A 12010-nucleotide genomic window follows, 5' to 3' on the forward strand; every position below is an offset into this window, starting at 1 on the left:
TACCGGCCTGCGGCAGGACCTCGAGTCACCCCCCCCAGTTCAAACACAAGCATCGTTATCACAGTTTAAATCGATGAAAAAGATAGTAAAGCTTAGCTTTGTTACATGGCCCCTGTCTTTGCCTCTCGTTCCCCTGAAACTAAGTTGGAACAAACCCTTGGCAACCCCACAACACGTAAGGTTCAAAACTTGTCCTGAGTTGACCTGCTGCTGATTTCAACATCTACAGGGACTTTTTTCTAACAAATATAAAAATAAAGCCCTGAACCACTCGACACAGACCATCACATGCACACACCAACACCCGTGCCCCGTACCACCCTGCAGCTCTCTGATACCAAGGTAACCTCTCCTCCGTTGCTCTACAGCCTGTACAGCCGAATGCATCAGCTTCTTCACAGCGGGCAGACAGTCCTTTTTCCTCCAAGCATCTAAATTGCCGTGTTTGTATGTTACTGGTACATAAAAACACTTCACCTTATCGTGGAGCCCAGCACATGGTCTGAAGCTGCTGTTACTCACAGTACCTGCAGCTTAGGGTGATGGTACGTGACAATCCTACAAGTTTGGCCACCTCTGCTTTTACATCAGAGGTTCAATTGTGACCTCGCTGTTGGGTTCAGCACACCCTCAAACACATGGTTGGTAGAGACTTACCACAAACTGTGAAAAGACGCACTTCCAGTGAATGGGCGAAGTCAAGATTCATGTGAGGATAAACACATAATGATAGGTATGCAAATGTACATGTGCTCAGATGAAATGAAGAATACATGCAGGAACCACCAAATAAAGATATTTAAAGTAAAACATGCAAAAAAATCCCATCAGAACACGGAATCACATTTGACATTCTGATAGCTATAGCTTGAAATAGCAACTTCAATTTAAGACAAAAATCTCATCTTTGTAAATTTACAGTTGCTTTAGATTGCTTCCAAAGCAACGAACCACAGCAAAAAGTCAATTTAACAAGAAGTTCTTACCATTTATTGTAATTGCAGACAAGCTAATTATATGTAGAGCTAGACCCAAATGTTCTGTTAACATAGGCAGAGATTTGACATTCAGTTGCTGTATCAGTTTCATAAATTTAACTGTCTGCAGAACCCAAATCCCTCCTCATTTGTCTTATCCCATCCCCTCATCTAACTACTATAGCTCTGACTCTCCAGGCAAGTACCTACCACTTTGCCTCAATGCCAGTCTATTAATATTCTTGGTGCGAAGGATGGACTGTAGGAGAAGTATAGAGGACCAGATCAATTCATCTGAAAGCAGCAGAGTGAGGTTTTCTTCAGATATGTGAGCTGATCATCTTAGTTGCCCTTTGAAGTTAGTGAAGAGGAATGACTGCTTCAAGCACAGGATGCCTCACATCTTTTTCTTTAGATGAATCATATTTCAGATTACCTGTTTTATTCCCATTGACAATACAGAAAAACTGGGATGAATAGCTCAGATGCAGATGTCTAAAATATGGAGGAATCTGTTTCCAATTAACAGGCCCAATATTTTTAACAAATAAAAGATTTTTATTTCTGAGTGCTCATACACACAATCCACATCTCTAAGTTTTAAGTATGAAATTAAACAACAGGAAACTTCATGTACATGACATTATTCTAGACATGAGAGAAACATACAATAAGGGAACTCTCTTGGAAGTTTTTGGTGAAAATAGGCTGTCATCTATAGCAATCAGTGTGAACATTTTTCTGTTCTGACTCCGTTCTGTGCATTGAATCATTCTGTATTTCTCTCTTCAGAACTATATTTGAACAAGAAAGCTTTGGGAAAAAAAAAAGCATCCATGTTTCTTGATTTTCATACAGAATCGGACACTTTTCTATACCTTTCTTTTTATCCAGGGTGCCTGGTTTTGCACTATTCCAGGAGTCAGTTATGAGGTATAAGAAAACAAGAAAAGTGATAAGTGATGATAATATAAACATTTCAATAAAGCTTACAGTATTACTTACACTCTCAAAATAATTCTGAAGACAAAGTAAAAAATCCTTAGCATTCTTATGATTCAGTGTTCTTAAAGTCTTAGGAAATTTTTAATTGAAAAATCAGTTGTTTGTTGCTTTTTTTGAACCCAATTTACGTCAACATTACGCACAATCATAAGCGTATCCTTATTACCATCATAGAAGTAATTACATTGAATTTCTATAGCACTAAAAATGATATAAAACAAATATTCCCACCCCTCACAGTAACACAATAGGTGCCCAAAAAACAATTGAGAATAAATCCCATTGTCTGTATTGAAGAGTAAACACCATTTTCAAATGCCAACAAGGTATTCAGCTTGTTGGTGTATCGCTTCCATTTAAGACTCATGAGTAGGAGGACAAACTGATTTCCACAGAGGAATTTCTGCAACAACTTCGGTTTGTAATGAGCTAGAGAGAATTCATACTCCATACATAATATTGATCTACTGGATTTTTGTAAATCTAACCTGGCAGCCAACAGGCACAAATATACATATGAACTTCATGATGAGAATAATAATTTAAACTCAATATGTCCTATTCCAAATATACAGAAAAGACCTGATTATATTAAACATCTATTTTCTGTTATAAACTAGCACGTCCAGCCAGATCCCAGCCCTTTAATACCTTGTGACTGATGTAGTTACGTGTTCTCTGTATCTGATGCATGCCAGGCCTTAAAAGTGTGCTGTTTGTACTGAACAGTGTATCAATTTCAGCACATTTTGGGTACAAAAGTTGGTAGTGACTGAACTATACTGGTTATCAGAAGATGACTAACCATACTGGTGCAGTGTTCTGCTGGACCAGTAAGGAGACTTACCAAAAAGCATGTTTATATCCTATAAAGACATTCAGAAACTGCTTTCTGAAACTTCTGTCTGGAAACCAGAAGAAGTGGATACAATGCATCAACTTGGGGCCCTACAGGAACCAATTAGCCCTGCTGAAAGATAGGGTGCATTAGCAGAACACTGCAGGAATACAAACACATGTCTCTGGTACCTCAACTAAAATTAGTATGACAACATACAATTTGGGTATGTGCAATGCCGGCATATTCATTCATTCAAAGCCAAATTTGTGGTCAGTATTGTATTGCCAGAGCCTTGCTGTCTTGATTTATAGTTAGTCTGGAAAGAATATTACATTAAAGTAGCTGCACTACTTTACCAAGTGAGCTTTGTCAGAGGATGCTTGGGTAGCTCTGCAGTATTGTGCTCTGTAGACACACTTGCTTCTTGAAGCAACTGTCATTTAAAAAAAAATTAAAATTAGCCTATTATAGGTTCAAGACACAGAAGTAGAATATGGTAGTCAGCTGGCAAGGCCACGCGGCATACTGTCCTATGGCAGGCATTCCCTCAACATTTTAAGTGGTTCCACACATAGATGATTTGTGTATGGGGAACATTCCACAATCTCCTATAACAAAACCATTGGACTCATTAGGAAAGCTGCAAACACTGCATTGATCAATGTCTTCCTATGAGGGGAAAAAAGAAAGAACAAAGGAATGCAAAAAGAGAGACTAAATTCCATAGTTTTCACATCTGATAGCAATCTTCCAACCTTAAATACAACAAGCAAACAAGAAAACAAATAAAATAGACATGTGATGATTTCCTGAAGCAGGAATGTAAATACTGGCACAAGACAAACAACTTTGGACAGCCAGAGTTTAAACATGTATTAAAGCATAACACATTTTGAAAAGTGACACTGTATCAATGGGTACCATCTCTGAATCTTCCCGCACCAACGTGATCAGCTTACACATTAATAGCTATGCTTATTTAACTGTTTCTTTCGCAAGCTCATGAGCCATGGGAGACAAAAATGGAATCAGATCATTCCAGTTCATACCTCAGTAGCCATGGTCAGGTTGTTTGCCCAGTTACTTTTCCACAGAAATTCTCTCTTTATTTACCAACAATGTAGGAGCCAAAAGTTATGTCCTTAACCAGAAAGCACTGCAGTGCCTCAAGCCACAGGAATTAGCTCCTATAGATGCTATTCTGTGTTTAGAGCACCAGCTGGCTGCGAGAGCTGACTGGTGGCCCAAGCTGTCTGTGCTAGATGAGGCTGGCCTGCAAAAACAGACACTCTAGCTTACCCCTCTGTCTTTTTAAACTTTGTCCTCTTCCCTTTGCTGCTTGCTAAAATCTTTGCCTTAAATCTAGGAGTACTTTCTTCACTCAAGCATACCTCAGCAGTATAGTGGCTGACAAACCTTTTACAGCACTCATTTACACCTGTACAAATCCTACACTTCAAATGGTGGAGCCAGAAACAAGAACAAGGGCGTAATTCAAATTACAAGAGCAAACTGATGTGCTGGAGAGAATCCATTCTTCCACTGTCTCCGCAGGACTGGCGGTAGAAAGCAGTAATAAAACTGAAGTGGACAGATATTCTTCATACTTGAACAGATCAGGGTTTAAACAGGAAATTGCACTTTTTTCCAGAAACACTTTCAGAAATAAAACTGCCTTCTGATATTCATCCTGCTACTAAAAAGTCAGATGAAGATATCAAATTGCAAGTGAAAGCAAATATTGCTATTTATTCACAGCTGTGAATCCATCTGCATCGCTTTCGTATACCTATAAAAGTGTCCTAAGGGACTTTAAAAGCAGTTCAGGAGAAAAAAAAAAAAAAAAAAAAGATCCTCCAAACTCCAGCTGAAATGTTAGAATCTGTAGGAGGGCATAATTGGACATTCAAATGTGCATTGCTGGTGGTGGTGTTATTTTTGAGAAACAATGACTGAATCCTTTACATGGTCAAAAGTAACCATGTAACATTAACAGTAAACAGCATGCACGGACAACCTGAAAAGAAACATCAGGCACCGCCTTTCTTCTGCAATTGCTCCAATTTTCTTCTTAAGAGGTTGTAGTTTTCCTTGGTCCCGGGTGCCATAGGATCCAGCTTCAGAGAGACTTCATAGTGCTTCTTTGCTAAGTCAAGATTTCCCCAGCGATGATAAAGCACAGCTGGAACGTCAGTGAAGAATTTCGTTAGCAATATTGTTGAATAATGCACAGCCTTGCCAATCACTTGGAAAACAACATTAAGGCATTTGTTTCCAGTGAGGGTCTCTCACTGGCTGGTGGCACAGTAGCTGCTTGTTCTGTTGCCAAATGCAGGAGCAAAGCCTGGGAGCAGAACTGGCATGGGAATGATGAAGGAATGAATTACACTGGAGCCATAAATGGCAGCTCTTATCTGGTGAGCTCATTGCGGGTTACAAGCGTAGCATAAATGAACCAATTTGCAGCCACTGAAGTGCAGCTACCTCTGGGCTGGATTGTGCAGCCCTCTTGATCTGTCATATCATGTGATGGCTTTTCTGGTTTAGTGCCCTGTTCTTCTCTGGCTGGCAGTTTTTCTAGGAAGTAAAATAGGAATCTGCCCAGCAGGAAGAAGGCTCAAAAGATTGCCTTTTCTTTTAAAACACAACAAATATGAAGCAAATAAACAATGCAGCTGATAAGACGTAGAAAAGCTCTTACCCAAATTACCGTGATAACTGGCAGCATTTGGATTGGCTTTAATTGCCTTGAGGAACAATGCTTCAGATTCCTGAATAATTTAGAAGAACAAGTCAACAGGACAGTCTACTCTTGCAGTATATAAAATAATACAAAATGTACACAAAATTGTAACTGAAAGAAACTCCAAACTGTGCCATATCTATACGATGCCACAGTATGTATAATCTAAGCCTGCACGATCCTGTAGTTCAGGTGGCTGTAGCCTCCAGAAAAGTGACAGTGGTACAAATAAGTGCCAAGATTTCACAGGCTCACATTATGTTAGCTGAGAGCTAAAATAAAAAAATAAAGAAAAGTGAAGCACTAGTGAAGTTTATAAAGCAGTTTAACTTCCCGCCCCTCAGTTATATTATTTTCAAGCATTACCTGCTGAAGTTTTACCTATTTATTCAATCAAAACAAGCATAATAAAATGTAGCATATGAGAAAACTCCTTTTAGACACCTTTTCCCGTTAACAATTTTTACCATTTCAGGCAGGAGCTTTCCAGTAAAAACCTTTCATACAGATGTTTCAACATGGTTCTCTATGAAGAATAGCAGAGTGTCTGTTATTGAAAAACCAAACCAACTGAACTGTTTCTCACGTTTCTTCCAAGCAACCTTTCCCATATTCCCAGCTGCAGTGTGTATGCTCTTAGGACTGTTGACGTCCGAGTACTTAGAAAAGCCAAACTCTCACCAAATATTCAGAAGAACAACTTACTGCTAAGTTAATTCCCTAATTTGACATTTTTATTTTACCAAATGAGCTGCTGATACAGACACTTTTGTTCCAGAGCATATTTCCTGTATAAGTTTAGAAAGATATTTCCCAATCCAAATGGACCATATTGTACTCACTTGCATACAAGAATAGATACTTTAGATAAACAATTTCACATGGATTCTGGGCTATGCTGTGTTTTAGAGAAAGTTGCTCATTTAGTTTCAGGTCAAATTACCTGGAGATAAAATTACCTATTCTAGTGCACACACTTAATGTCCCAGGTATTTGAGAACAACCCTGGGGAAAAGGCCTTTCCTTTGCGCTAAGCCTTTGCTATTTAAAACTACACAGCACCACACAGGCTCTGCTAAAAAAGAAAATCTATCGGCCAAATTTTTGATTCTGCTGTGTTCTTCTGAGGAGCATGACATAAGTTCCATAAGGGTCCCACAGGTGAGAAGTTTCTGATGTCAGTGACTCAACTTCGAGTGACTGAAGAGCTATGTCCAAATTCAAACCCAAAGTTCACTCTCCTTTCAAAGCGTTCCAGAGCACAGCTAAGGCTGCCACTCTCAACCCAAGAAAGGCTGATGCTGAAAGTGCTTTTTTTTTTTTTCTGTAAGGTCAAGGAGACTTTAGGTTCTCAACAAATCCTTTTGTAGTTCTTTTTGTACTTCTTTCTGTATCTCCTTTCTGTATCCTTTCTGTACTTCTTTTTCCTGTGGAAGGCCTATGTGGATAGGAGTGAACAAGGGAACCAGATGACCAGAAATTTATGCAGTATATGATTCTACACTGCAAGTTTTGGCATTGCTTTTCCCTGGCATCATCACCAGCTCTAGCATTCTCACATACCTGACTATTGATGTACCTAGATGAACTGGGCTATTTGAGACCCAAAGTGTTGATTTGGGTGATGGGACTGAACACTCTATCAGGAGCATTACAGATAGCCCCTAATTGGAGGGAATGGTCAGTACACTGGAGGGGAAGGCCACCATTCACACTTAAACAGGATGGACAAATGGATGGGCAGGAATCACAGGGTCTTTACAGTTGGAAGGCACCTCTGGAGACCATCTGGTCCCACCCTCCTGCTCCAGCAGGGCCACCTAGAGCAGGCTGCCCAGGCCCATCTCCAGGCAGCTTTTGAACGTCTCCAAGGAGGAAACCCCACGGCCTCTCTGGGCAACCTATGCCAGTGCTCCATCACCTGCACAGCACAGAAGTACTGCCTGTTCAGAGGAGATCTCCTCTGTTCCAGTTTGCATCCATTGCCTCTTGTCCTGTCACTGGGCACCAGCAAAAAGAGCTTTTGGCTCATGATCAGCTTGGTGTCCACCAGGACCCTCCTGTCTTTTTCTGCAGAGCTGCTTTCAAGCTGGGTGTCCCTCTGCATGTCCTGGTGCCTGGCTTGGTCAGGGATTGGACTAGATGACCTCTGGATGTCCCTTTCCAGTCAAAATTATTCTACGATTCTAACTCAGTCACTTGAGAAACACCCCAAGATTCAAACATTTGGCAAGCCTTGTGGTATTGCAAGGTAACCTCTTTATATACACCCAACCAAACCTAAAAATCAACAGCAGAATGGCTCTTGAAACTACGCAGTAGTCATTAGTCCTACAATTTGTAATTTTTCCACTGCAATTTCTACTATTTTAATTTACTAAGTAAACTTCTGCTTTCCTTACTGGGCAGGTTAACAACAGACTGAAAGCTGTGCTGTCCAATTACTGCATTTTTATGCCTGAATGTTGTCAGCTACACAGAGGGGAAGCAGCTAGTGTACAGACTCACCCTTTCACTGCTGGTGTATGATGGGACAACATGTGCAGTGTGTTCCCAGAAAATATAATAAAACACATGCTCAGATTTGACTGACTCTCATTACTGTACATATCTCCAACCACACTCTGGAAACATTCTTATTGCCACTGCTTTGCTTGTAGAAGCATACTGTCTGATTAAAGGCTATTGATGGTGCATCACATTCATATTATTGTGGATATATGGTGTAAATATACATTCCAGTACATCCGGTGATATTTCAAATGACTGTCTTGCCAAAGCTTTAAATCAAGTGTTGTCAAGAAACTTGCACACTGTGTATAGCAAAGGCTTTGGGAAAGCACACTGCATTCCATCTGCTGCCAAGGCCACAGCACAAAATTGTTGTCTGGCTTTTTTTCAAATAGAAAAAATGCTGAATGTTTCCGATTTGTTGTACTTCTTACAGAAAAAGCATAGATGTATACATAACAAAAATACAGCATACATATTTTCAAAGAGCTAAAGATAGTTTGATTCTTTGTCCATTGCAACAAGTACTTAAATGAGAAATCAAACTTGACATAACAGATGTTAATTAAAAAAAAAAAAGCAAAAACACCAAAACAACTCTTCCTGTATGTGCTTTTGTTTCTGAAACAATAAATCATTCATGAATAGATACAAACAGAAATCTTAACGGGTTGGGGGATTTTTTTTTGGTCTTAGAAAATCTATCTTCTAATGAAAAGAGCATTTGAAACTGAAGAATACTGTGTACTTATTTGAAGGAACTCTTTCATAATAGCAAAATCTTTTCAATTTTGTGCCTTTTAAAATATGAAGTATGAAAAACCACAACAAAACCAAAAAAAAAAAAAACACAACAAAACCCAAACCAAATCTTACTTTATGGCAACAGAGCCAATGTAGTATCAACTTTTATACAGACACATAAAAAGTAACCTAATAAATGAAATGCCTGAGGTTATACAACACAACAGACACAGCCAGGCAGCCCTCTGCAAATCACCTCCATCACCTTGACAGCCTCCAATCCCCTGTCTTCCCCTCCCCTCCCATACACAGTAAAAATCCTTAAAGAGCCATCCACTTCTCTCTGTTTTTACATGTGGAGGGGTAGACAAGAAATCTTAATCTACCATTCTTTTTATCTTAATTGTATATTCTCCCACTTAAAAATAAACAAAAAACAACGACAAAAGCAACCCTGTATCTCTACTTTCCAATCCATACAAAATACAGCTACTGCTATCATCAAATTTTCTAAGTGCACTTCCCAATGCCCTTAGTTTGCTCTCCCTATTATAACCCATCAATTTCAAGTTACTAGATAAGTTATATTTTGCTTTACACAAACCTACTACTCCCTGTTGAACTATTAAAACTGTCAGTGGCCCCCTCCTTTCTTCCCTGGGCTCCACTGCGCCTTTTGCTTTATTCAGGATGCTGCCTTGAAAGCTTCATTTTTTCCCACCATCATTTCCACCGTCTCCAATGCATTCCCATGCAGCATAATGACCTCTCAGAACTGGCCATCAAAAGCACTACCTGCTTTGTTATTTTTTAAATCCACTGTGACAGACTTGTTTTTCCTATACCTGGAGAAAGTTTCCTACCTAGTTTTCCACTTATTTCTTCTCCTTACTTCATTATAAACATTCTTTATTCTGTCAGGCTGCATATTATTCTTGCTAAATAACTGTACAATACTCTATTCTTTCATATTCATGACTCATCAAAATAATACTAGCAATTAACTCCTCCATAATGTTATCCTTATACATTCTGGATGTTAATCTGTATCCTTCTGGAACTTTGTTAATGTAACCTAAAAATATATTTTATAACAGCTTCAGGTGGAAAGAGACTAGTAACAGAGTGTACAAAAAATGAAAGTGACAGTCTAGAGAAAATGCAATGCCGTGGGTAACAGCATCACCAACACAAACCAAAGGAGGTGTTAGGCCTGCCAGGGCCTCTGACATGTGGACAGGTCATCACCCCACATTTGGACATGACTGGAAATGTTAGTGGACACGGTAATTGGTGGAAAAAACACATCCGTTCTATCAAGTCTATGAAGTCTAATATCAAAAAATCTTACTTCTTTTACACTAAGGATGTTCCTTCAGCACTGCTAACATTTCAACATATCAAAAGCCATCAACCTCCCCCCAGCAGTCATAGTTCAATAAATGATGTTTTTCTGAGGAATACAAAAAACTTGCTCCATTATTTATTTCTCCCTATCGCATGCATACATCGGTAACTATGGAGTCAATTAAAGTAACGAAAAATATTAACTATGTATGATTTGTTCTCTGAATATTCATACAATTCCTTCTGGAAAATATTTCTCTGACCTCAATTGCATTACATTTACTACTTTTAAATACAAGTAGTCAATACTGAAGTACCACTTGCTAACTGGCCAACTATATTCAAGGGAAAGTTCAATACATTGCTCAATGTATGAGCATACCATAATATTCTGTGGTTACTTAGGTATCCCATCCTCAACCTGGGATTAGAGAGTCTGTGATATCTTCATTTTAGATAGCTTCTGAGGTAATGAGGCTAGAATTCATATCGGGTAATGGGAAACCTTGCTTCCTTACACAGAAAGAACACCAGAACTAACATATCACATCTAATTTTGGACCCTGAACCAAGGACTTTAAATCAGGGGAGGTTCTCTCCGGAGAGAACCAGTGAACCAATACAAGACCCTAACTGCCCTCTAGTGTGCTTAAGAGCCTACTTCTCTTCAATGACCATTGACAGTTTAGTGCAGCAATCAATGTTCCAAAAAAACCAACCACACAACATCTAAAATAAGGTGAGATGAATTTAGGTCAGAGTCACACAACAATTCTGTGACAGAAATGGGCACTGAATCCTGATGAAGTCACAGTCCGCAATGACTTCCTCACACCGTTTCTACAGAGATACACACAGTTTATACACAGTATATATGGTTAAAAAACCACCACCACCACAAAAAAAAACAACACACAGAGAGCTCTAGTTACCTACCTTATATTTTTGTGATTTCCCCAGTACATTTGCCAAAGAAAACATAAGGGAATGATCATTAGGTATTAACTCCAGGGCCTCTCTTCCAACTGCTTCTGCTTGAGCTAGATTGCCTGGGAGCCACGCAGTGGAAAAAGAGAAGGCATCTTAACACAGCCTTACTAGTTACTTTTCATGCTGCAAGCACACATATTGTATGAAGGGCTGATTATACGTGTTTTTGAAGAAAAACAGGTATCTCTGACACATAAATATAAAGGCCTACAGAATAAGACAACAGAAAACCTCCATTTTATTTTCAACAAATAACACTTTTAGAAGAACAAAAGCAGAGATTCGAGAGTTCTGAAGTTTGGTCTCTAATACAAACATGCTTGCAAAATGATGTCATTTCAAATGAGGATCAGAAATGCAATTGATGGGCTGGATTTCAAGTGATGCTTTAAAACCACTGAGTTAGAAAGCATTCTAATTTTTATGGAGAGTGTCTTGGTAGCCAAATAAGAAGTAGATCTCCTTTTAGACAAATACAGATAAAACTGAGTTTTGAAAGACACTGAATTACTCATTAAAATATTCCAGTGGGTTCATACCTGTGTTATCAAGTAATATAATCATATTGTTCCAAGCCAAACTATGCTCTGGTTTCAGAACTGTAGCATTCCTCCATGCATTCAATGCATCTATATGGCGATTCAAATCTGCATACTAAAAAGAAAGAAAACTCCAGTAATGTCACTCAGATTTACTTGACTTTTCAATTATGGACTAAAGGCACAAAGATTATTAATCTCTCTCTTTCTGTTCTAGTAAAACTTGCTCTTACAGATAAAAATAAGAAATGTAAAAAGAATACTAGGGTAGCATGGAAGATAGACTGTTATAAAATAATTTTTTACTTTTATG

At 38.8% G+C, this 12010-nt stretch overlaps 1 protein-coding gene across 1 annotated transcript in view; it reads right to left on the reverse strand.

Annotated features, from left to right (window-relative positions):
* Nucleotides 1–1559: 1559 nt before the first annotated feature.
* Nucleotides 1560–12010, reverse strand: part of TMTC4 (transmembrane O-mannosyltransferase targeting cadherins 4) — a 51027-nt gene continuing 40576 nt past the window's right edge. Inside the window, exons 15-18 of the mRNA XM_084296300.1 lie at nt 11698–11812; nt 11105–11217; nt 5525–5594; nt 1560–5005 (exon numbers count right to left, since the gene is read on the reverse strand). Of these exons, the coding sequence (XP_084152426.1) occupies nt 4854–5005; nt 5525–5594; nt 11105–11217; nt 11698–11812 (450 nt within the window). The 3' untranslated portion in view covers nt 1560–4853. The remainder of the gene's footprint in view (nt 5006–5524; nt 5595–11104; nt 11218–11697; nt 11813–12010) is intronic.

This window comes from Netta rufina, assembly GCF_964035555.1.
Source record: "Netta rufina genome assembly, chromosome: 1".
Classification (NCBI taxonomy): Eukaryota; Metazoa; Chordata; class Aves; order Anseriformes; family Anatidae; genus Netta; species Netta rufina.